At 35.8% G+C, this 27607-nt stretch overlaps 1 protein-coding gene across 2 annotated transcripts in view; it reads right to left on the bottom strand.

The window, feature by feature from the left end:
- Positions 1-27607, bottom strand: part of IMMP2L (inner mitochondrial membrane peptidase subunit 2) — a 477239-nt gene that overhangs the window by 100592 nt on the left and 349040 nt on the right. For both annotated transcript variants that reach the window (XM_075727618.1, XM_075727619.1), the window contains one exon: positions 130-232. In XM_075727618.1, coding sequence (XP_075583733.1) covers positions 130-232 — 103 coding nt within the window. The remainder of the gene's footprint in view (positions 1-129; positions 233-27607) is intronic.

Raw genomic sequence — 27607 nt, 5'->3', positions numbered from 1 at the left:
TAGTAATTCTCACAAAAACAATAAGAATACAGTCACAATCAATTCATACTTGCCATGTTGCACAAATGACCAGGGGACACGCACTGCTTTTCAGTTGCAAAGTGTAAATGATATAGAGAATTGACTTACTGGCCCAAAAGCATTGCTGTCAAAGCTGTGTCCATGGTGATCACCTTCCACCCAAATATGCCCATGTGGAACTTTCACATACTTCTTTTTGTATCCGATGGTTCTAAAAAGAATTACAAAAAAATGGCTAATTAGTTAAAAACAGTTATAATGTTTTGTTACAAAAGTTCACGTATTTATTGTCTTGGAATTTGACCTTGCATACCATACAACACTTGCTTAAAAAAAACCAAACATGATGAAGTCCTTTAGACTTCAAGAGTGCTACGCAAGTGAAAATATACATAACAATTTTGTATGATCTAGTTGCACTGTCAGGGCCTGTTTACTGTGTTGTTTTGGCAGAAATCACACCACAACAGGGAACAAGAAACTTTTCAGTTAAATATAATTAAGGGATTCTCATTTTCATCTCTATAGTAACAATTCTTTGAACCATCAGATTTTATCTCAGGTAAATGCCAGTGGACACATGTTGCAATCACATAAAGATATTGTATTGAGAATGCTTTTCTTCTGGGGTAGTGTTAGGTATTCATAAAAAACAGTCTGGCATATCTCAACTGACCTTGGATTTGGAGCTTGGATTCCTGTAATACTTATGTCCTGTGGGTAGGATTTCTTCAGCTGTAACAAGCTAAACAGGATAAACTTAAAGGAAACCCCTAAGAGAAGGCCAAGTGCTGCAAAAAATGACATTGATGATTCAAGTCATTCTCCACAGAAATTCATGCTGAAGCATGCCCTAATATTACAAAAATTACAAACTACAGATAACTCCTAAAGCTGAGGTGTAGAGTATGCAAAATGCATGTATTTAGTCCCCGAGTAGCTGTCATTTTCACAACTCCAGTCTGCCTTCTACCATACACTTTTGCTTTCTTTCAGGTAGGATCAGTTATTCTGCAATCATTCATGCAGGGAGGTGATTTTTTCATGCGCACCAAATTATTACCACGATGAAGCATTTACAAACAGGACTACAGGTAGTGATACCTCTTATTTTGTTTTGGATAACCACGTCTGTCCATAGACAGAAATAGACTTTTAATCTAGCTTGTTGCCTCCAGCTGCTCATCACTTTTCATTGTCTGGAAGATATGCCCCCAAAGCAGGAGGCAGAAGGAGCACACTCTGAAACTAAAGAAAATCAACCGAAGAGAGAAAATCACCTTCACCAGGAGATTCAACTGAACTGTGCAACAGCATTGATCAGGGATGTTCACAAGTCAAAAGGGAAAAAACGGTTTTGGTGAGGTTTGTTTGGCTTGGGGTGGGGAGGGACAAGCTAATTAATAACCTTGAGACCATGAAGTATTAGATGAATAAAAGACCCTCAAAAGTACATTTTATTAACTTTATTTAACTTTATTAGTCAAATAAAAATAACAGTTATTTACTTTGCATGTCACAAAGTCCAACCAGTGTTTTTTCAAACAGCTTTTTCTGGTAGCTAAAAGGATGAGCGTGCCAGAACTATATTCTAATGGAAGTTCTACCTGTGCTTTCATTGGAAGCTGAAAAAATAATTGCCTATTGGAAGAAGATGACTTTGGTTTCCATCTTTCTTTAGAACAGTTTCACATTACACAATATTCAAGACTGAGTTCTTAAACTATTCAAAACAAAAATGCGAAACTGTCCTGAGTTGGTAAATACATGATTTCTTAAACACAAAAAGGAGTTCTGTAATAATGTAATTATGCTAAAAGGGCAATTTATTACTATGCAATGCCTTCTTTTTTTTTTTTTTTTTTTTTAAGAAACATGGCATACAGTCTGGACAACAAAATTATTTATGTTTTGAGATTCCATAATGCTTTGTCTCGCTGATAATTTCTTTTATAAGGTACCATATGACACTATATTTTACTAGAAACATGTTTTAAGATATAGGTTGAGAGAAGTCAGCCATTAATTCTGTTCTGTCTGATTAGACAGTCTGAAAATTATTAAATTAATATCTTCCATCAGTGAAAAAGCCAAACAATAGCCAAAAAAATATTTAATTTTCTCTTCCATTCATCTTCCTGAATATAAAAGAGTAGATTGTGATAGAGTTTTGTACCTTTACAGACTTCATACACAAGACTGAATTTCACCCAGAAGGGTGAAAGGATTTGAAAGTTAATTCTGCTGACATGTTTACCTCATAAATGTCAGGAAAATAATAAGCCAAATGCCAGTCAGTGACTTCATCTCAGACCAGACACACTCTCCTACCCCCAAATAATCTCCTCCTCTATTATGTTTAGGAAATCACTAATAAGAAGGAAAAAAAAAAAAAAAAAAAGAAATAAAAAGCTTTTGCAGTAAGTACTTGGAAACAAAAGTGGAAATAATTTGGTCTGCATGGATAGGTCTTGCAGAGACCCTGTGAAAATAGAAAGGCTTAACAGAGGTGTATAGTGTGTTCTTCAAGGCCTAAGGCAAAAAGAAAAAGATTACAGAGCACAGTAATTACCATTGGTTCTCTTTATTATTTCTACAACATAGGAAAATACATATTTCCTTTCTACTCTTGAAATAACCATCATAAACCAGAAAAATTGCTACAATTATGCAAAAAAAAAAGTCTTGCACAGTGATTAAAGAGGAATTATGTACAAATTCTCATATTGAAAAAAGCAGATGATTGTACACAAGAAGTTTTGACTTAGAGGAAATAGAATTAAAATTGATGATGTTAATAAATGTCTTAAGGGAATGGGGAGAGAAAAAGAAACAGGAAATAAACAGAAGCAGCAGTTATAATTATCTACTTTAGTAGATAGGACTGATACTGCATGGATAAATCCCCCTGTAAGCTCAGCAGATAAATGTAAAACCTTCTGCCATTTAATGTATGGGGTATATAATTCATCAGATTTTTCCCACATGTAGGTCCAATAGAAAAAAATTCAAGATCTATTGTAAACAATAAGTACCTGTATACCTGTGAACAAAAGAGAGGCAAGAAAATCTATTTTCGTAAGACAATTCCTTCAAAATATTAGCGTAGCATTTGCATAGGCCAGTTACCTAGGGAATTTGCATCCACTTCAGCAATTCTCCTGCAAAAACTGTCCTGTGGAACACAGGTTGAAATTTGAAAACAAAGTTTTACTTGAGCTTTTCACTGCATGAATTGGTAACAAACTGCAGCAATAAGCTCATGTTACAGTAAATTGGATCATCCATTACTTAACATTGGTTTTAATTTTCAAGATAATTTCATTGTTGAATTACTCCACAACAGATCAATAAACCATTCATGGAAGCAAACCAGGCTACAAGCTTCAGAAAGCCATATTTGGTTAATGACAGTAGGTTATTTTTAATTACTGTTGCAAAGACTATGTTGACTTTTTTTAAGAACAAAAAAACCCAAACTTGTTGTTTCCTCTCCTATGAAGAGAGCACAAATTGTTTCACAGCCAAAATTAGTCAGTTAGTAACACTCTCTCTCACATGAATCTTGCAGAGATTAAACACTTTAATCTCTGACCTAAATTGCAAGTAGGAGACCACACGTGTGTGCTACATTGGCAATACAGCTCTTGCTCTAAATATACAAGCCACCATTCATTCATTTCACTGGCTAACCACTGTAGGTAGACATGCTGAGAGAAAACTATTACCCATCTTTTTGTGCAATCCTACAAGGACAAATTACTAACATAAAGTGTACAACATCATTTCTGAGAAGGAGAAGTGTTGACTCAACACCTTTTCTTAAAGATAGCTTTGCAGGCAACTGGCATCCACTTTTCAGGCTCAGGCCCATGTAAATAAATAACAATTATAAGTATAATGATCAATACTTCTGTAAAAATTAGTACAATATAAGGTGAAAAATTACTTTGGAATGCTTCTAGCAGTCTTCAACAACAACAACAATAAAACCTAAAATCCTCAAGCCAAATATCGATTAAAAGCACAATTAGCACATCAGGAATTTTACATCAACTCCTTGTGAAACGCTTTTGCCACAAAGGAAATGTAGTCAATAATGTACTGTATATTTTGAAAGTAATGCAAAAACCTATTTTTCTTTCTTAGTTGAATACTTAGACTCATTTCTCTGAGTTTGCCTGTAATCTTGACCTTTGTTAGCTCTCACACATGAATTTTTTAATTAAATTTAGAAGATGTCTGAATGAAATCTTAGGAGAACAATTGGTGTAAGTAATAATTAACTTAGTATTTGTTAATTTCATATCTAGTTCATTAGCATGAGTTATAATTACTGAACAATCTTTTAAATTTCAGAAAGCCTCTACTAATAAATAGTCTTTCACTTTCTGAAACCCACTATCTTTTAAGTAAAAATAAATAAAGGCTGTTTAACACATCTTACCCTTCCCATTTTAAAGATTCACTTCAGGAATAGCACAGGCAAAGACATTAAAATACCCAGATTTTGATACGTAGTATTCAAGCATGTGTTAAAAACCACTCTGGTGTGTGCAAAAAAAAATTCAGGTTTTACCGAAGTCTTTGACAAGTTAGTAATAACCACCTATGCTACTGTCGCTCAAAGTGTAGTTAAAGTCTCACTGGCTTAAGAACAGAGTCTATGAAAGTTGCAGTAATTTTCTTGATCAGAAGGTAATGGAATTATCTTTTTAGTAATTTTTACAGAAATTGGTCTGATATTCTAATTTTTTTTTCTTACATCTGAGGTACATTTTGAACCTTTGCAAAGGTTTTTTTCTCCATGATTTAATAGTTAACAGATGTACTTAAATCTATCCTTGGCTGAGAAATAATTTCAATCCTGACAGTCAAAAATGAGCTCTATATGGTATTCTAACCACCTGCCCACAAGCAAGAGAAATCTGCTTTTTTAGGATGTGGTACCAGTGCCAAAGCAAGCAACTTGGCTCAGCTAAGTTGCATGAGGAATGATTGCCTTCAGTTTGATTTGACCTTGAGAAATCAGAAGGTGTCAGCAATCTGCATACCTCTGGGTGTCATCAGGGAACAGACATTGTAGATAATGTCTTCTGTTTGCACAGGAGATAATAAATACAAACTCCTTTGTAAAATATGCAGTCTATATCACACATAAGAGCAACTTTTCCCAAACAACATAAATTGCTGTACATGGAATTTTCCCACATACATCCATCTTCATCAAATTCACAGAATGAAAAAATAGTAAGATATTCAATTTCAGGTGACACCCAGGTCTTAAGACATGAACCTTATTGTAATATATCATGTAAATTGTATTAATATCACCACAGGAAATCTTCCACATGACACTAAAAACCTTCCAGCCCCTAAGAAATCCCCTTTTTCTCTTCCAACACATCCATACAGCCATCTGTGTCTTTTTACTTCAACCATTCCCTTACATATACTATATTCCTTTGACCACAAGCTGTTATTTAAATCAGCTGCTTTTAGAAGGCAGGCTTATGTATGTAAACCAACTAAATATTTTTTTCTGAAGGTTGGGTTAACAGACTATGCATGAGAGTATGTCAATAGTATGTCAACAGATCAGTCAGTTATTGATAAGCCTGACTAAAACTTGCATCCAAGCTGAGAAATGGGAGAGTGCTGGAGGAAACCTTGAGCTTGGGATGATGCTTCTGGAGCATTGTCAGTCTGATATATTGAGAAGGGAACCCCCAAAAGAAGACTCGCCAGAATGCAGAAATGACAGAATCTGAAACAAGAGACTCCAATTCGGTGAGATTAGGAGCAGCCATTAACGAGGCAGAGATTTCCTTTGCCTACACTTGGGCAAATTTTTGAGTGTCTAAACCCTGTAGGTTTCACCTTTTGCAATGAAAGATTTTGAAGTTTCAGGAAAAATTAAGACTAACTTACTGGTTTCCTCATTCAGAACAGAAATATGATAAAAACACAACCTTTTGTAATAAGTCAGCTAAGCAGTTAAAGCAAGCATGATACCAAAGAGCAAATGGTATCTTTTTCCTAGCTAAAGCATTCCTATCAAAGTGATGCACCAGCGCAGGTTCTTATGACTCAGCAGTGCTAAGAATAAGTAGAAAACCGATATGGAAAGTATGGGAGATGTTTGTAGCTCTGTTTTATTAATTAGATAATTTCTCACAAAGCAGGTCATTCTAAACAAAATAGTTATTTAGCCATTACTTGCTTCACCAGCCTCTTCAAAATAGCAGTTAATCCCTTTTAAAACATACAGTATTCAGGGAAGTTACTGGATTTCAGCTTAAATTAAAAAGTAGTCTAATCGGATACTGATATTTATACATTTTGCTAATTGCCTGTTGTGTGGAAGTTACCTAACTTTTCAAATTCATGCATCAGGTATTGCATCAGATAGCTTTTAAACTATAGATGGTTATACCACACTGAATGAGGTATACAAATACTATTATATCACTATTTTGCAGGACGACACAATGCAGCCAATTACAGCATAATATTTTGAAACCAGAAGAAAGGTAGTCATGCAAAATTTTGTATTGCTAATGCAGCTGTCCTTTATATGGGTTAATAGAACCTAGATCTCATTTTCACTAGGGCTTTCTTTATACTACATTGGCAGAGCAATGAGAACTGGAAATATTAATTCTAAGGCCAGAGACACCAATGTGATGAACCGGTTTGAAATATGGATAAGTACAACCCTCAGACTTTCAGGCAGTAACTCAGGCAGTGATTATTGAATAATTCGCTATTAATTGGTATCTTAAGCATGCACTGTGAAGTGAATTTAAAATTTCCATTATTTTATGTCATGATGTGCTTTATAAATAATACTTGCATTACAAAACATTTGATATTTTTATTATGTATTACCATTAGTACATATTGCTAGTTTCACAGACATGACTAGGTGAAAAGAACTTCATCTGAGTAAACATATAAGCCTAAGTTAAGTGTTCTAAAATGTTGCCATCCAAAAAGCACTCTGCTTTTATAAAAACGGGAATGAAAATAACTGATGCACACGTCAGTGATAGGGAGAAATTATTTTTAGTGCCATATTATAAACAGCTACAGAAGCTACTCTTCAAAGTTTAGAATAATAAATTTATCCTGGCAAAGACTTATCTCCCCCCATTAAAAGAGAAAGTTAGGAAAATAGCAAAAATATATTCTGTACATCCACTTGTACACTAATAAATTTTTTGTATTACATACTATCTGATGAACCACTTATTCTCTGCAAGCTTTATTCTGACCTATTTTTTTACATATCTATTTTATATATACAGTTAAATAGCTATATGAAAATACATGACTCACATCACATATGCATCAAAACAAAACCACCTTTCTTAGGCCATATCACTTTAACTTCTGACCCCTGACCCCATATATTCTTCCTCAGTGCACTCCTCTGCTACCTTTAAAATCTGTCTGAACGCTAGTTTGGTCATCTCACTTTTTCTTAAGGCACGCAAAGCTACCACCCAGTTAAACTACAATAAATAGATTAAACATGTTTGCCTGAATACCAACTAGCTATAGAAACAAAAACTGAATTAGAAAAACTTTTAAATGCTTTATACAATATAGTTGATAGTTCATATAACAATATTTTTAAGCCAACACTATTTACAGTTAATCAAGTCCAAACATCGTATTATTTATACTTATTTCATTTCTCAGTATATGGCAGCATTGTTGTTACTATATTTGGATGAAAGTACTGCAAATAACACAGATGAATACACAAGACTGCCTACCAAGCCTTCCATCTTATTAAAGAGATGCGTCAGATTTTGCCCTCAAGTCTTTCCGTAATAGAGTTTTTTTTTTCTTTTGTAAAATAAACAGTCTTTAGTTACTCCTAAATATGTAAATTAAAATATGCCAACAATGTTAATGGACTTTCTACAAAATGTCTTCCACTTATTCTAGCAGTCTAATGAAATAAATGTACTATTGTGCATATTTATCTGAGAGAATGATTGAAAGGACAAAGAACAAGCCAGCTCATCCACTAGAGATATTAGCCTCATTTCAAGCCTGAAGTTTGCTTGATAACACCCCATTTATACCAGGCAGGGCACTGTAACAGAGAAGAGACTAGAAATAATTATAAGAGAGAAAAGATGAGAAATCATTGGTTATGAGAATCACAGAATTTCTGGGATCATTGCTATGAGCAAAGGTATTCTTCACAGATCAGTTTCCCAGCAAAGGATGGTAATCGTACCTCTGAATCCAGATATATTTGACCAAAGCATACCAAAGACTTAGGCTACAAAAAGAAGGAGGAATCATTGCCTCTAACTGTCTTAATATCACGTAATTTCCCAGATAATTGCTCAAATTTCTGTTCATGGCTAATTTCAACACAATTCATGTTTCTGTTCTGTTTCTTTCTCCCTTTCTTTCCTGAATTTTCAAAATATCCTCAAAACACTCTTAAGCTTTTTAATGAGTAAGCAGCTATGGAGCTGCTGTTGTTCTATATGATCAATGTACATGATACAATATACCCTTTATCTCAGTGCCCTTCTCCTTCATATATCTTTCTGGAGAAGTTTTTCATGATTTCCCCAACTCACTAAGAGTTTTTCCCAAAGCTATCACTTCATTTAATATTTGACAACAATTATATGAGGTGATAACATTTGTAGATTGTATATTATATTCCTCACATATTCTACTCTATGCTTTAAAGACATGTTGCATATCTAGGGCCTAGGTTTTGCTCCTCTTTTGATACTTTTACCTATATGTATATATCCATATCACAAAGGATTTTTACACAGGTGCAGGCAAGCACTCTGTGAGTTGAGTTAAAAAAGCTACAGCTGCCAGAAGTTATTTTGTAGCTCTTGTGAACAGTAGAGCTGCAGCAGCAGTATCAACCAGCAATGTCAGGGGATGCAAAATTTAAGGAAATAATTTCTCCCTGGGTAAAATTTCTTTGTATTCATTTGCAGTCATTTTTTATGATTCCCATTTCCAGCCTCACATTGCCTTTCTGTATTTTTTTTCAACTCATCCTACTTTCCTTCAGAAACTACGTAAAAGACCACTGCAGATCGCCATGCACATTAACACTTAGCAGCACAGGAACTCCCCTCTGCTGCTGAGAGTTTTGCTTACATAGTCAGGAAGCATGTGGCTACCTCAAACATTTAATACTGCTTGTCCCTGGAAAACAGAAATCATTTTGGTGCTAAGAATGATCAGCTAACAGTAGCTTCCCTCCCACAGATGACTTTATCTCTTTTTCCATAACATCTGTGTGTGGTTTAATTCTTGGGTCTTCTACACTATTCCCTTCACATCATGTACCACTTCCTTTTCCCTGTTTGTGTTTCCTCTGTTCTAGCACTAACAGCATTCTCATATTATGATCCCTTCTGTGGCAGCTCTCCTCAACCCTTTTACGAAAATGTAATTTCAGTGGGTTTTTAATGAAACTGTGGGTGATTTCTGCTAACCTGTATTTGAAATCACACAGATAAGTTCAGAATCCCATCTTTTTTTTTTTCCAAATTGATTAAACCTATAGCAAAATACTGCTGAGGTGATACTGTGGAATACCTGTTAAAGGACCATATTCCTTTCAAAAAGAAATTTTTTAAAATTTTAGAAAATTCTAAATTTGATATCAATATGTATTTTGCAATTTGTTCAACATTCAATACTATCTAAAGATAGCTGCATAAACTATATGTATGTGAATATAAATATTCCCACATACTTCTACACAAATCTGTCACTCCCATTTGAGATACTGAAACTACTCCATTCTTTTGCTCAGCACATTCTCTTAATCAGAAGAACCATAATTGTTTTCAGGTTAAATTAAAACAAAAAAAAACCCCAGTAGTTTTGTGTTGAGACAAAAAGCAACACTTATCTGTTTCATCCACTTCATTTAAATGGCTAACCAGCTTACTGATTCAGCAAAAAGAAAACATACAATATCTCTTTTTTCTCTATTGTCTTTCACTTGTGAACCTGTCTGATTCCAGCTGCCAACACTGTGCCCTTTCAAGTTAAGATTATTAAAATTATTCAGTTTGCCTCTTTTGATAAAAGTCCCATTAACCAAATGAGTGTATCATTTCATTACCTTCCCACATTAATAAATTATATAGATAATTAACATGACAGGTTTTTGCTAATATCATTAACAGCTATTAACAATATCATATTATATTATATTATATATTAGGTGGGAATCATTTGTTAGATTCATTATCATTAGCTTCATAATTTTACCAAGGTAAAAACTTACTAATTATTCTAGGTCATCTAAGTAAAATTATACAACTATCATTGTCAAATTGGAAATTTTACACCTGTAAGAATAGGAGAATAAATAGAGACCAAAATGGTGCTGCTATCAAAAAGATTAATTCTTGCACCCCACACCCTCTTCTTATTAATATTGAATCAACTGGGAAAATTTCTGGGCAAGATTTTAGATTCAGACACCTTTGAAGGAACTGAAGGCAATTGCTTTGAAGTGAACAGTTAATAGCTACAGTACTGTGAACAAGGCCAAGATTTCACCTGATACATAGTTAATTGTTTGGGATTGACGACATACTGCAGGGTGGAGGTTGCTGGCCATGCCAGCATGCCAACAAATGTGTTCTATATGTGTAAATGTGAGAAGAAGAGGAGAGAAAAAAGTTTGAAAATTCTTTGTATCCCAGAGGGGAAAATCATGGCATCTACTACCATGGAGAAACCTGTTGGCCTGTTCCTCTTCTGAGGAAATGCTGAATAGAGAATAGCGCTCTCTTTTTTAAAAAGTGGTGATAGAGGCAGTCAGAGCAGCAGTGCCTCTTCATCACTGCTAGAGGTTACTGGGCTAGAGGTTAAAGCTCCTGTATTCTGATTTCTGGATCGTCCTCAGCTTAAGGCTGGCTGACTCCCAAATACTAGGCAGAGGCAGAGGATGAAGAGAAATGTCAAGCCCAACTGTTGAGGCCAGATCATTGTGCAGCCAGGGAAAACTATGCAATCAAGGAGAAAAAGACTTGCTTGCATATAGGTGTCATTCCAGATTTTTGATGTAGGTATCCATTTTATAATACAGTATTACTGCATTAAAGCACAGACAAACCCTTCTGGGTGATCACAAATCAGGCCTTTTCTCCTCCCAGGAAGGGTGCGCTAACAACTGCACTAGAACCAGTCTCTCTTTGTTGCCTGCTCTCTTTCTGAGTCTCTTCCAATTAAATTTCAACCAGCTTTTTCAATCCTCAACTCACCTCCTGGAGGAATGGTGGGGCACAGTCACCATGAACATGCTTACAGCTTATGGCATTCTCCAGTAATAAGAAAGGGGGAGGTCACACCCCACTCAGACTTTACAATATGTTGTTTGTGCTCTTGAGTGCATCTAATTTGATGCCTAGGCATTTCTGTAGCTGATTATAATAAAGTACCAAGGAACTGGTGGAGTACCAAACCTCTGCCTGGGATAGAAGTGGGACTGATGGAAATGAGTCTACATGTAGCTGAGATTCAGACGGTCTGGATTGTACTGAGCCCATGGAGCCTGAAAGAGGACACTGTGCTATACAAACAAAAGTACTGTTGAAGCACCATAGAGAGAGAGAGTAACATTCAGCACAAGCTAACCAGTCCTGCCAAGACTGACAACATACTTGCTCACTGAGGTAAAACGGCCTTTCAAAAATTTTTTTTTAAATTATCTACTCTGCAAAGACTCCAGAACAACTTACTCAGGACTGGGAGAAAGTAAGATCCATGACCCTGTAGAGCTTATTAAATAAATCGTGAAGAGAGGTGCTGCAGAATTTCTCATGTCAGAATAGCATTTGTAACTGCTAAAAGAAGTTTTAACACATCACAAAGAACAATAACCCATCTGGTTTTTTGGAACCTTGTAAGAAGATCAGCATTGTGAATAGCTGTCTCAGTTAAAATCAGATTCTTTTAGACCTGTGACTGCTAAAAGAGTCTAGCAGTATCTCTGCCTAGCTCCAACTGTAAGAACTAATTCCCCACCCACACACCTCTCACACAGAAGCTAATTGTTATACCTTCTTTATTGCTTACCACTAACTAAAGGTATTAAAATTCCCTAATCTGCTTTAGGCAGCATATACAAAATGTGGAACCTTAACTGAATAAGTGCTTCCAAGATGTGGGTTTGTTTTTTATTTATGGAAAGGGGACAGTTGTTATTCTCTGTACAATGGAAACCTGAAACTTTACATCTTTCCTTCTATTAACGTTTGTTAGGAAATATATGAAAGGGTGCCTTTTATTGCTTTTCCTTTAAAAGTGCATTTTCTTTTTTGAAGTACATTCCTATAAAAAAAGATAATTGAGAAGCTTGCAAGCAAGCCGTAAAAAATATTAACTCTGTATTATTAAATAAATGTATATTTTTGATACAAGTTATAAAACTCCCAAATATTTCAATTGTTTTATCTCAAATATGTAAGAAAGCATATTTAATAGTAATGAAGATGTGTTAGAAACCAGAGTGGTACTTTCTGTTGAGAAAAAATCTGAAATAACTGATGTAAAATCAAGGAAAGAGTTACAGAGTAAGAATAGACTTTATAAATGTAATGTGACACTTGTCATAATTTGGGAAATATAATGGAAACTAAAAACAATATGAAATTTCACATAAGATTCATCACAAGGTTTCCTGAAATTTCAAAAATAGACTAAATGCAAGAAAGAAGTGTGTTTATTTATTTATTTTCAATTTTTGTCTCCTGCAACAATAGCTGTTGTCATAAAAGCTTGGTTTGGATTTAGACTTGCGTGATTTTAACCTGAAAAACTTGCTCCAAAAAAATCTAAAAAACAACAGGTTTCATGTGGCTTCTGTTAAAAGATATGAGCACATATATGTAGATCAGACTGCAGGAGACACCTACTTTTGAACTGTAGCTCTTTCAGACTGAACTTTCAAATTACAGTTTTGCAAGACTCTTCATTCTTTGAGGTTTCCCATCTCTTGTATAGATACAATGAAACTGAACCTTGGTTTACATATCAACCTTATTTAAAGGACATTTATATTCATGGAAAGTTAAAGTGACCTATAATACAATCTGCAATTGCCAAGAAATTTTTTTTTAAAGGAATTTCCAGGCGTTAATTTTTTTCAGCATTATCAGTGAGTAGCATAGTATAAATTACTACTACTGAAATGCCTTGAAACATGGTGAAAGTAGTGCCAATCAATATGCAAATAAAAACCAAAATAAAATAAACCAGTTTTAATAGACTTCTCTGAAGCTGCATTTAAATAATTCCAAAACAAACTTCCAAGAGAAAAAATATGTCACTTTCAGGAGTCTTTATCGTGGAACACTTTTCAAAAATTGCATTTTGGTTTGTAAAATATTTCAGTTATGTTTCTTCTGACCAGCCCTATAAAATCATGTGATAAAATATGAAGAGTGTTTAGCATCTTCTCCATCACAGCTACGTTAAATGAATTTAATAAAAACATCCTGAACTGCCTGTTACAAGAAAATTTAAGTAACCAGGAATGGGTTACTGCCTGTCCATCATAAACATGCACTGATAATGTGTAATTGTTGCTTGACTAGATATTACAAAGCAATGCGTTAAATTCTCACTCACTGGCTAGGTCCATCCTGTCTTCAGTTGGCCGTGCTGTCTGACATGAATCCCTGTGTCCCTATGGATGCCTCACTGTGCCCCAGATTTTCACTGAAAATGCCCACAGAGCACATGGCAGACTAACCTTGATTGCCTGGACATCTTACCTACCCTTGGGTAGGGAGCCTCCAAATCTCCCAAGAAGAATCCCATGACCATATGTCAATAAGCCAAAGTCAGGTAACAACTATCTGGGTCCTTGTATGCCCATCTTGCTCACAGTGCATGCAGATGTGTACCTGGGTCCACCTGGGGAGCTGTGAGGCATCGTATTTTCTTTCCCTATTGTCCCCAAACTTCACTGCAGTGTCACAGCCCAGGTAATTTTGGTCTAGAATAAAAATCTAAGACCTTCAACAAATTGAAGCATTGAAGTATTCAAGAATTATCCAGGTTGAATTCAAAGTGCCTCTGTTCAAGACATTTTGCTCAAAAGTTCAAGCAAGGCAAGGTGGATAAAAGAGAAGGGATTTTGCTTGAAATGAAAGTCTGTCAATTTATTTGTGTCTGATACACACTGCTCCAAGGAGACCCCTGAAATAATTTCAAGGAATAGACATAAATTACTGAATAAAAAGACTGAAATAATACCAGTAACTTTAGTTTTCAAATTTTAAAGAGAGGTATCTCTAAGCACTTTTTATAAATAAATGAAGTCACAGGTGCCCAATGCCATGATTTCTTCATAATTCTAATTAAACTTATTAATTAAATTATGTTGGTGCCTTCATGCCTGAATGTAGAGATCATAACACACAACAGCTGGTTTTAATTTCTAGCCAACTGTCTAAACATTAATGCTAGATTCAGGTTCTTCCTCCTGTTTTTATCCTAGCTGAAACAGAAAAATGAGAGGGAAAAACCTCTCTTTTTCATATTTCAAGATATTATAACTTAAATACAGGTGTGTGCATGAACATCTGAATATATACATATTTATTCAGAGGGTTAGCATAGCCACCTTGAGCAATCTATGTGCTAGATAATTTTTCTAATATTTCCTTCTACTGAAGAAAATTTTTCACTTCCACTACAATCCTGTAAAGCACTCAGCAAGTGAGTCTTCAGCCAGAGTAACTGGTGATTTCTGTCTCTTAATGCAACTGCATGATTACTTTAAGGGAAAAAAAAGTGATAAGCATGAATGAAACAAATATTCAAATATTTTTATTCTTAAAAGGGGACATTTTCTAGGAAGTTTCTACAAAGAATTATTATTACTGAAAAAAGCATTTATGATTTGAAGTAAGCATCATGCAAACTCTTTTCTTGATATTAGATTCATATCTGAACATAGATGTTAATATTTCTTGGTGTTTAAGTTTAAGATAATGTTATAGTATATCCAAAAAGCATAATCATTAATCTTTTATGAAGAGTATGAGAAATGCCTTATTTCTGGGTCTGAGCAGCAGTCTACGTAGCCCTATAGTCTGTCTCCAAACAATTGCAAAAGCAGACAGTGCCCAGGAAAAGCATGTTAGCCTGACTACTCTCCGCGAGCATCGAGATTTACTGTATCAGAGGTGTTTGATCGTACATTGTTGTCTACTTCTTTTAGTAACCATTTATTGATCTGTTATCCATGAATTTGTCTAACCCACTTTTGAACCTGCTAATATTGTCTGCCTCCACAGTCTCCTGGGGCAACAAATTCCAGAAGTTCACTATCTGCTGTGTAAAAGCAGTACTTCCTTTTGTCTGTTATAGACCAATCTCCCACCAGTCTCATCAAGTCCCCCCAGCTTCTGTATTATGGGATTTGGTGAACAATTCAGCTCACGCACTGCCTTCACAATTTTGTAAACCTTAGGTATTTCTCCCTTCAGCCTCTGCAAACTGAAGATTTCTCGTGTTTTCTGTTGCCAATGTCAGGCAACTGTGCCATCAACATTGTTTTTATTGTTTTTCTCTTTAACCTCTCTCTATGTCCGTCCTTAAGATCATGTCTCAAGAAGCAAGAACTGACAGTATCCTTTAGGGGTTTTATATTCCTAGCCTGTTAAGGCAGACCTATATTTGCTGAACATTTTGTTAATTTTTCAACTTTGGTATTACAATTTAGATCAGCAGTGAAAACCTAATAAACAGAAATATATAATTTAGGAATAGTCTAATACTTTTCAGAGCAGCCTACCATTTGCCACATGAGCCCATCTTTAAACATTTTTTCTGAAAGAGCTCAATTACACACAGTCCAGTACTGGACAATAGTAAAGAAGTGCTTCATGGAGCCTAAAAAGATTTAGAAAGCTGATCTTTGCTCTTAGGAGTAGACATTAATAATAGTTTCTTTTTTTCTCACAACACTGGAATTTCATGTTGCTTTGTTAACAGAAAAACCCTGCAAAGCAGTAAAAATTTCAAACTGAAGATCCTCAAAGAAATAATCTGAATCACCTAGAAAGGGAAAGGGCATTGTCCTCATTAATGCTTCCACAGTATTCGGTAACCTCACAGCACTGAGTCAATTGATGTCTCATTAAATTGGTGTATTTCTCCTATTCTCCTTCTCCCCAAGAATGTTTTTCCATTTAATGTTACTGAATCAAGAAAAGGTTCATTCAATATTAATTCTTGAAACAGCCTTCAGAATTATTCTTTGACCATTTTAAATACCAACAGAGAACCTAATCCTGTGTCTGGTCATAGCAGCCACTTGCTTGTCATTGCCTTGTATGTTAGCAGGAACAGAAGTATGCTGAACACTTTATTGAGTCTTGTATCGTTAAGAAATACTTGGCACATAGGGGAATTTTTTTATTTCTTTTTTGAGCCACAAAGTCTTACACAGGGAGTATTTCTGATTTTGCTTTACATAATCTTGCAATATGAGAGTAGGAAAAAATAGAGATATTTTTGTATAACAACAGAGAATCCTCACATGCTGGTATTTCTGGAAAGAAAAGTGCTACCAGCACAATCAGATGGTTCTAAAGAGAGAGTACAGTGACAGGAAGCCACAGAAAATACTTGTAATCATAATAGCCTGAGACAGACACAAAATTCCAAATTCTTATTTACAAACCACAGAAAAAAAAAAAGAAAAAAATCAATCAAAATCAAAACTCTTTCTACTTATAATGGCCAGATGAAATGCATAATTTAGAATCAGAACACAACAAAGTCTATGCTCCTAAACATATTTTGAAATGATGGCTATCAGGCTCTGTCTGCTTTAGCAAAGTGTAAACAGTCAGTAATCACCAAAAGCTGAATCTGAGGTACATGAAAGAAATAAAAAGGATCAACACAGAATGTATCACTCCTTGAACATTACTTTGAGCGTTGACATTACCTTTTGTCACTATATATTTTAAAATTGAAATTTTATAGGCATCCTGCAAAGCAAAAGGATCAAGAATAAGACTTCCAGTCTAATGACTTGTATAATTAATCTATTTAAAGATTAAAAATTTCCATTTTAGATTATTAACATCAGATTCCATAGGTTGCTGACTCAACCCAGTGGAAAATGTTTTCATGTCTCCACAGAAAGTTTACTGTTTCAATTGCCTTCTCATTTGCATAAGGATGAAACACATGTCTTTTGCCACTCTGAGAGAGGAGAATGTTAACCATGAACAACATTCATAATTAAAATTTCACCAACACCAATATATATTTTTAACAGCAAATCATGTAGAAACTCTGCATTTTCTTATTTGAAAACAAAACAAAACAAAACAAAATAGCCTGAGTACTCCCAGTGATTTCAGAGGGGGGAAAAATTGGAGACCCATTCAGTCGAATAGTCTGCACTCCAAATGGATCTTTTGTCGAATAAAAAAATTGTCTGGGACAAGAAAAAATATTTCCCGCTGATAGGTTTCTAGGATCATTCAGGGGAGACTTTGAACCCCTTATTTTTGGCTAGCTCTGTGCCAGTCAACCATGATAGAGTAGCAAAAAGTGACATTACAAAAAGGACTCATGACCTGAACCAGTTCTTGGGTTCAGAGAAAACGTCCATCAGCCACAAACACCTACCAGGTTAAAGTGACAGACAAGAATAAACATATTAGCTATAAAGGGAGATGGCTGGAACTAGTACTGATAAAACAGTGAGTTCAGTAAGTCGCAGCTGCCCAGTATGCTACGGTATTGTCATGGTTTAACCCCAGCCCGCAGCTAAGCCCCACACAGCCACTCACTCACTTGTGAGTGGGGGAGAGAATCAGAAGAGTAAAAGTGAGAAAACTCATGCATTGAGATAAAGACAGTTTAATAAATAAAATGAAAGCTGTGCATGCAAGCAAAGCAAAGCAAGGAATTCATTCACTGCTTCCCATCAGCAGGCAGGTGTTCAGCCATCTCCAGGAAAGCAGGGCTCCATCACGCATAATGGTTACTTGGGAAGACAAACGCCATCACTCCCAACGCCCCCCCTTCCTTCTTCTTCCCCCAGCTTTATATGCTGAGCATGACATCATATGGTCTGGAATATCCTTTTGGTCAGTTGGAGTCATCTGTCCCAGCTGTGTCCCCTCCCAACTTCTTGTGCACCCTCAGCCCACTTGCTGGTGGGGCGGTGTAAGAAGCAGAAAAGGACTTGACCCTGTGCAAGCACTGCTCAGCAGTAACAAAAACATCTCCGTATTATCAACACTGTTTCCAGCACAAATCCAAAACATAGCCCCATACAAGCTACAATGAAGAAAATGAACTCCATCCCAGCCAAACCCAGCACAGGTATGTATTTCCCCTGGCACTTTTCTTGGGAAGCATTTGAAAGGGGTTTGATGTGAAATGGGAAAGTCACTTGGAAGTTTGGGTTATTCATTTTGTTCCACATGCAGCAAGAATGATAACACTTGCTCACTTTACAGAGTAAAGTGGTCCTAACCAAAATGAGAGTCCTCGTATGCTTGTCATTTTGTTCTGGAAACAACATAATTAACTGTAACTTCTGCATAGAAGATTTTGCTATCCATATAGAGAAACTGGCAAAAGCTAGGGAAGAATGAGCACTATTATCCACGTGTGATAGACTGAACTGAATCAAAGAATGATTGGTTTGTACAAGGCTGTTCAACAAAACTCAGATTTCCTAAGTGCCAGACAAGACCATATTTTCCTTATTTGACCACTCTTATGGCTTTATTTATAAAGATATTTTTTTACTGTAATTTTTCTCTTGAGTTTTTCCATCAGTAGCTGTTACTATAACACATAAAGAGAAAATAATTTATATACACTGTTCTAACAACTTAGCTGTACAATACCCAGTCCCATCTGTTCATGTTTGTTCGACACTGGAAAAAATCAGTTTGTCAGAACCAGGGGCAATGGACCACAAACAGAAAAACAGAATTAAAAATTAAATTATTATTAATATTAATGTATTTCCACAAGCTTCTTTCTTCAAGGCCATAGATGATTTGGATTTGCAGGGATTTCCCCCACAGGAACAAAGGCACATCACAACAGAAGAGGACATAAGAGAATAATAATGTGGTTTTGGTGCCACACACACTGAGCCAGTCACAAGTATCAGCAGCAAGAGCTTCTATCTCGGATGTTGGCCCTTGCTCTCCTCTTCATTGCCCAGACAGAGAAGCATTACGGCCACTGGGAATGTATCTGCGTTAAGGACAAAGTACTGGCATATACTAGAGGAGCAATCAAGGGTCTGCATATGTTGCTGGAGCGTAGGGTGGGATGGGGAGACTCCTATCCCAGTTGCCATTTAAAAAGCACATACCTCTACTCTCCAACGGCGCAAGAGGAGCCAAGGGAACCAACCTTCCCTACCTTTCTTTCAGATGAGCTGCTCCGGCACAAGTCCCCATCAGTCATAATCTGTCACTTCCCCTGATCATTAAGACTGTAATTAATTCCTCATGCCTAGCTATGCAAGGAAGTGGCACTGTATAATCCCCAGTGAGTCGTTCTCCCTGTCATAGCAGAGAATCTTTACAAGAGAAAGAGAAATAATCTGACAGACATGTGACAGCTCAAAAAACCCTGTAAACACTTGCTTCAAAGCAGAAAAATGCACATGTGAATTTCTTTAGAGGACAGCTTTAGAGCTCTATTATATTGCACTGGCCTTTGACAGAGAGCAAATAAGAAAGTGTTGCATAGGAAAGTGAAACAGAGTTGCCAGCGGTAATTGCCAGCTCTTCCTCCTATTCAGGGAATTAGTTAACATCTATTCTAGGACAGGGACAATCATACTTCGCTATCTCTTACTGGGAAAATTCCTAAGACATAAAAGCACGTTATGTGCTTTTCTCCTGCAGTGCATACCCAGTTCATTCTTCAGCTTCTCACCTGATGAGTTGCAACAAGCACCTCGCCATGGAAAGTCAGTAGAAAGCAATAACAAGCAATACAACTGGGATGTCTGAAATGATCCTCATATCTAAAAAGCTACCTGCTATATCGCTGTGGAAATACTACAGGACTTGCTGTACTGAGAAAAAGCAAAGTATTAGCAACATCAAAAGTATCTAACAGCAGAGCTACTGAGGAGGAAGAAGGAAGCAGGATTTCCACCTCAGCCTTTTGTGCTGCTAGTGAAAAGGAACTTCCCAGTTACAGCAATAACAGCTTAAAAACAGCTGTTGGGAAACCTGGAAATAAAACAGATTAAATTCACAGCAGTCAAAGCAGCCATTTCTATTTCAGACATTTGTTGCTTTTCAGGAATGCTTTAGTTCCTTCTTTTTCTTTTGTCTTTTTTTCTTATTTTCCTCCAGGCCTTCATACCTCATTTCATATGCTTCTCCCCTTCCTTTATACTTCCTTAAGAGAAAGGTTAATTAATGTTATACCTGTTCCACAATGTTTTTTAGGTTTCTCAATAACCCTAAGAAATATTTTTAGAGACAGCATACACCTAATCAGAGTTGAGTGGGGTCAGTCCAATAAATTCTTAGTGACCACTGAGATCAAACACACCACAAAACCTTGAGCACTCTTTCGCTGTAATATAGTCCTTCTATAGATTCATACTCTTAAGCTCCATGTCATCTCTTCTCTCTTCATAGAATGTCATTTACTCAGCCAGCAAAAGATTCCTCCATACATCAGAGATGCAGCCATTCCATACATTGGGTTGCAAAGATTTGCTTTGTGAAAAGCACATTAAAGCATGTTCTTTATCTGCAAATTCCTGTGTCAGTACAGCTCTCTGCTGCTGTGCATACCTGCTTCTCTAGAATGATAACCTTGCTGATAATAAATATAGTGACTCTGAGAGGACATTAGTAGAGGCACCAACAGCTAGAAGGCAAGTGATAAGCCATTAAATTGTCAAGAGCATTGGATTTTTCAGGCTGAAGATATTAGGAAAATGAAATATTTTTTTTCGGGCAGGAAGATATAACTCCAGACTTGCTTGATATTTCTGTGGTCAGAGACTATTAGGAAACAATACATACACAATGCATGATACACACACCATTAGTAGACTTAAAGTGCAAAGAAATGGATGGCAGCTTTTGACCACAGTGGAAAAAATAATGAAAACACTATTAAAAGTCTGGAATGGGTAATTAATAGCATAACCTACCAGTAAGGGAACATTTCCTGGGTCCATAACATTAGCATGAGCATTTATTATCACTACTATATCACACTGAAAAACCACAAAACATAAGGAAGACAGACAGCAGCAAAGAAAACCAAATACTTCAGAGTGAAATTTCTAGCTCTAGATTAATTGTAAGAAACATGGTATTTTATAGACTGGTCAGTAATAGGAATGGACAAATACATAATGCTCTGATGTACAGAACATTTGTATTCAGTTGATCCTTAGATGTTACACAAGGTACAATTACAATTCTTAGTTTTCTGTAGATTTCCATGAGATCAAGTTTTCTTAATATAACAAATCACTTCAGTCTCATAATTCAATGTGAAGCATTTATGGCAGTTATAAAACTCAACACTCAGTCTGCGAGTCTGACTGCTGCGGGTTTTGAAGATGGATTACATAAAAGTCTTCAGTCCCTATTCAGGAAATACAACATACGGAATGAAGACTATACATTGCTTTAGCTTTGCAAAAAATATGGAATTAAAAGAACAGGAAAATAATATGCTCCCTGACAACCAGGAAGCATCTGAGAACTATGCACCTCCATTCCTTACAAGCAAGCAAGCAAGCAAACTATGCTCTACTGTATACTGCTGGTACAGGAGGCCCAATAGATGCATTCCTATGAACCATGGTGTTATTACAGCTGTCCCTTTATGAACAAATTTGGAGTTCAAGACTACTGAATTCAGTGAGATGTTTTCCTCTTTTATCAAATGTCTAGTAAATCACAGTGTTTCCCGTACATTTTTGCAAGTCCAGAAAAGGGTTCTTGAGGACTTGGTTGGACCTACTAACCTACTAGAAGCAGGAGTGGCAGAGATAAAGAATTTCTCAGTCCTTACGTGTTTTCTGCACAGATAATACTTCACTAAAAAAACATCAGACAAATATTTGATTAGTCTGATTATTAATAGCTAATACATCTTCAGTAAGAAAACCTGAAGAAAAGTCTGATTTTCTTGTTTTATCACCTCTCATATCAGCTCTACATTTTTATGCCTATTTGATGCATATTATTAATCAGAGGGTTAAAAGAGAGAAATGACAGAAAAAGGTAAAAAGACATAAGAAATACAAAGATATAAACAGGACACTTGTTCAACTAGATATTATATTAGTTTTCAGTATTGTTAGTACATGCTCAGCAATGTACAAATACAAACACAATTATCTTTACCGCAAAGGGCTTAAATCTTGTACAATAATATAACTTCCTTGCAAAGCTGGATGGCTCAGAATAGAGAATCTTCTCATTTCTAAATCACTGGTTCATATTCCTCCTGACTTTACAGATTTAACTCTGGCCTACTATCTGGTCAGAAAATATTTTTAGATATTTTGTTTTCCTCAAAAAAGTCACTCCCATGAGATGCACTCTTATCAAAAGTCTTAGCTACCAAAACCTGAATAAGAATAAAGCCTAAAACTTTCTTCAGGTTATTGTCTTCTCTTCAGGGCACTAATGGCCATGGGATATGGGATATAAAAAGTAAACAAGACAGTGTTTACTCAACCTTAAGAAAAATATTTTTAAAATACTTAAGAATTTAAATACACCAAGATAAAGAAATTTAAAGTTATAGACCACATAGCTCCTCCTTCTCATCCATTACATATTGAATACTTTTTTATTACATTACATGCTTTTTAAAGGACTGACACCTTATTAGAAATGTGCAATGTGGCACAGTTATTGTTGCTATGGGAACGATAATATTAAACTTTCTGATTTATGTACACACATTCTCAGATATAATGCTGCTTTCATGTAATATTTTGTAATAAATTTTCTCTTTACCCATCAGTTTTCTATGGAATACCTCCTCGCAAGAGGTAGATTGCTCTCCCTGGGTGAATTTTTGCCCTTTTTTAAGTCAATGGGAGTTCTACTTTCAGCTTCAGTGGAGGCCATCATTTCATCCCAGACCTCTGCCCCAAATACAGTTGCCTAGGAATATGCCCTGAAGATCTGATTCTGATCTCACTTATGTTGAACCAAAAAGGGGAGAGAGAGAGAAACAGAAAAAGCAAGAATGCAAGAAAGCAAGACAAAGCAAGAAAGCAAAAGAAAGCCACAAAACAACAAATCAAGAAACCAAGCAAGTCTGTTCCATTTCAGATTTACATGCTTTACATGATTTATTTCATGATTTTCCCATCATTCAGCTTAATAATATAAATCCAAATGTAATATAATCAGGATAGTTCTTATGTCTCAAGAGCTAACTGGTCTGGTTTCTGTCAATGACCCCTTGTCTGTTCTTTTTAAAAATGAAATCATACATTTATTAAAGCTCTAAATATAAGTTCAGATGTGATGTGATAGCTGGTCATATCTAGAGGAAATAGCGTCCAAAGAGAGAGCATTAATGGCAAACATTTTTACATCAAAATTTATGGGCCTGTCTGCTTTACTTTGCCATTTACAGACTCTGACATGGAATTTCTCTACTTCAATTGAGCATTTTAAGGGGCTTAGTCATCTTCCAATTATCTGTGCATGCTGTACAAATGGAGATGCACTCAAGCTTCATGAAGGTCTGCTCAGGTCTGATAGGAATTCTCTATCTAGCCCTATAAATATGTATGTGTGTGTGTACACATATATTCCTATATATGCCCTACTGTGTGATGCACAAGACCTTTGTATTCCCTGGCTATCCCAGTTCCAAATAAGCCAAACTAACAGATAGTTCCCTACACAATAAGTAAGGAGATAGAGGTCTCAGAATTTGGTATGATTTTTAAAAAATGGTGAGTTTTTTAACATAAATGAATAAGAATATTCGATTCATAAACTCCTGTGAGTGGCTCTCAGAAGATGACTATGCACGCTTCACAATCAGCAAGAGTGCTAGATATTCATCACCTTTGAAAACTGAATACTATGTCAATCTCCAAATGTCAAGCTTCTTTTTCATTTATTTGTTTTTTATATATCTTTTAAGAGGAGGAAGATGAGTGTTGGGGTTAAAGTAATGGATAAATGAGAATGATAAAACTCCTACTCTCTCAGCCTTGTCTGACATACATAAGAAATAGCATTTCAGTAAGCACTCTCCTGGAAGACTGGTGTGCCTGCAAAACACAGTAGAGCAGAGGACCTTAGGTGGTAAAGTCTTTGGTGAACTCTCCAACATATAATTGAGCAATATCTGGAGAAAGAGATATTTTTAATATTCCTGGAACAATCAGTGAAATGCATACAGTAAAGGAATAAGAATAAAACTAGAATGGTTTCAAGGAAATAAATTTAAACATGAAATTGCATTTATTCATCTATAATGTTTACAATACATAAAGACTTTAGAAAACAAAAAGTAGATTAGAAATACTGAAAAGTTAAAGATTAACCCTGTTGTAAAATCTATAATGAAAGCCAACAATAATACAAATCTTTCAACCTTCAAAGATCCACTCCTTTCACATATAACTCACTCACATTTAAACTGCTTGAAAAGAACAGATAAAACACAACAAAGGATCAAAAAGCTGACAAGACTACATTATCTAATGTATGTCATACTTACTGGTATTTTAAAATCTCAGCATCTGTAGTTTTCTATTGTACACTCAATAAACTGGTCAAACACAGTTGCAGCTGACTCTTGTTAGATCACACTGCTTTTCCTTTCTAGATAAACCCAGATCATTCTTCACTAAAATTCTTTAAAACTTACTTTTAAAACTTAAAGTATTTTAACTGCCTTTTTTTTGTTATTCAGTTAAACATTTACTCCTGATGTATGGCAACAGATTCTTTCTTTGTTTGCCTGACCTCTAACACAAACTGACTTTTGTGCCTGCTGCCTGAAATTAAATGTCCATATTATAGGGTTTTCTTTTGATTACATGCATCTGATATTTAACACATCTCTAGGTCAACATTCTAAGAACTAATTAAGATATACTATACAAAAGTGAGATATACTTACATGTAGGCACATTACAGCATGCTAACATCTCACTGTCCTGATGTTATATCCTGATACATTAAATTCATTCTCACCATTATTCTTCATAACTGTTAAATGTTAGGTTTTCTTTCCTTTTTTTTGTGTATGAGTTTGGGCCCCCCACCTTGTCTCATTGCTGTTACAGACATATACATATACATCTTCCTCAGACCCAAACTCCACCTTGTTACACAATCGGCGCTTATCCATCCATACCACCAAAGTCCTTGTATTTCACAAATCGGCAAAGCAAACGCTGGGCTGCCTCACACCAGCCAGCATCAGTGAGCCTGTACTGAACCTCTTTGCTGAGCTTTGACCCTGCACCTATTTTGTTCATCATCCTCTGGGCTCAAAGTCCTTCTGCCAGATAGTAAGACAAAAGGGAACAGACAAAAGATTTTTAATGGTACTTCGTGAGTCACCTCAGCCACCCAGATCACACTCTATGTACTCCAAATCCCTGTCTAGGATAATCTGGTCCTCTCCTCCCTTTGCTGGAAGGGAACCTGGGTTGTACAGCAGGGAGAACTGGGTTGGTTCTTAAACCCTGTTTATGAGCCACTCGGTTGAGGCCCATAGTACAGCTTTCAGTAGAAATATATTTGTGCATAATTTGTATCTGAATTAGAAAGTTTTAACAATTAGAAAGTTGTCATCGTTTAACCCCAGTCAGCAACTAAGCATCACAGCCGCTCGCTCACCTTCTCGCTGTGGGCAGGATTGGGGAGAGAATTGGAAAAAAAAAAGTAAAACCCATGGGTTGAGATAAAGGCAGTATAATAGGACAGCAAATGAAGAGAAAGTAATAGTAATAATAATGATAAAAGTGATGCACAATGCAATTGCTCACCAACTGCTGACTGATACCCAGACAGTTCCTGAGCAGTGATTGCTGCTCCCCAGCCAAACCCCCCCAGTTTATATACTGAGCATGACATCATATGGTATGGAATAGCCCTTTGGTCAGTTTGGGTCCACTGTCCTGGCTGTGCCCCCTCCCAGTTTCTTGTGCACCTGGCAGAGCATGGGAAGCTGTAAAGTCCTTGACTAGCATAAGCAGTACTTAGCAACAACTAAACCATCAGTGTGTTATCAACATTATTCTCATCCTAAATCCAAAATACAGCACTATCCCAGCTACTAGGAAGAAAATTAACTCTACCCCATCTGAAACCAGGACAAAAGTCAATGTTTAATTGCGTAACACTGTTTAGGGATGTGTATACAACCCTTAGAAATTCTGCAGGTTATCCAGTCTACTATTCTCTTGATACCACTAAAGTTTGCCCTAAGAAAGTACACTGGTGATATCTGTCTCCATTCAAGGTTTTTCAAAATAATGACCTCCTCTGTATTTATATTTTGTCTTGGAAAACTGGGAGATAAGTGGTGTAGGCTGGCTGCAGATGTACATCTCTGCTGATACAATTTATTCTATTACAGTTGAAGTCATCTTGCCACATTGCACAAATATCTCTGATTTTTGCAGCACATACCTGGCTCCTTCTCAGACATTATTGCTCTTAATATGCCAGCAAATTTTGTAACAAGTGACTGAAAGGTAAAGAGTATATATTGGCATATACAAAATATATGTTAACTCATCTACTTTTCATTACACCATAGTGCTTGACATGCATTTTATTTCAGCAAAATCCATAACAGTTATTTTTTTTTAAATTTGTTCAGTATTTTGTCAGGGTTATTTCCTTCATTATGTTCATAGTATTAGTAGTAGCATCAATTGCTAGCCAGCAGATCAAATACTAACAGAATCTTTTCCCATTGCTGTGTACTTGATAAAGATTATAGCCTTATAATAAATACATTATCAAACTTTTAATTTTTTTTAAAAGGCTTATGTAAATATTCTCTCCCCAAAACCTTTATTATTGCAAAGAGTATTATCAGGTAACATCTTACAGGAAGGGTCATCGCCCTCAAAATGATTAGATTCCAATGTGATTAGTTTAAACTTATTGTACTATGAAATTAAATAAGGCTATATTTTAAATAGCTGTAGGAAAGAGGAATTTTCCTTCTAAGATTATAAATGATGATATCTTTTACCAATTATCTGCTCAGACCCACAGTCGATGACCCTTAAACCCAAGATTTTCTACCCACTGTATGTTAAAATAAAATTTATGCATTTTACAGTTTTTGTTCTCTAAGATGTTAAAAGCAGCAATCAAGACTGGAGTCCCATTGTTAGATACTGTATAAACCCATTAACTAGGATTCCACTTAGCTAAGTGTAAAGGTTACAAACCTATTCTAAACTCATTACTATCAAAGGAGACGAATTATCATTCATTGCATCTATCTTAGCAACCTATTTTATGTAATATAATTTTACATATCAAAAGTAGGAGGTAGA

Source organism: Pelecanus crispus, chromosome 1 (assembly GCF_030463565.1).
Source record: "Pelecanus crispus isolate bPelCri1 chromosome 1, bPelCri1.pri, whole genome shotgun sequence".
NCBI classification, from domain to species: Eukaryota; Metazoa; Chordata; class Aves; order Pelecaniformes; family Pelecanidae; genus Pelecanus; species Pelecanus crispus.
Note: the sequence above shows the minus strand (reverse complement) of the source record. Positions and strands in the feature narration are given on the sequence as shown.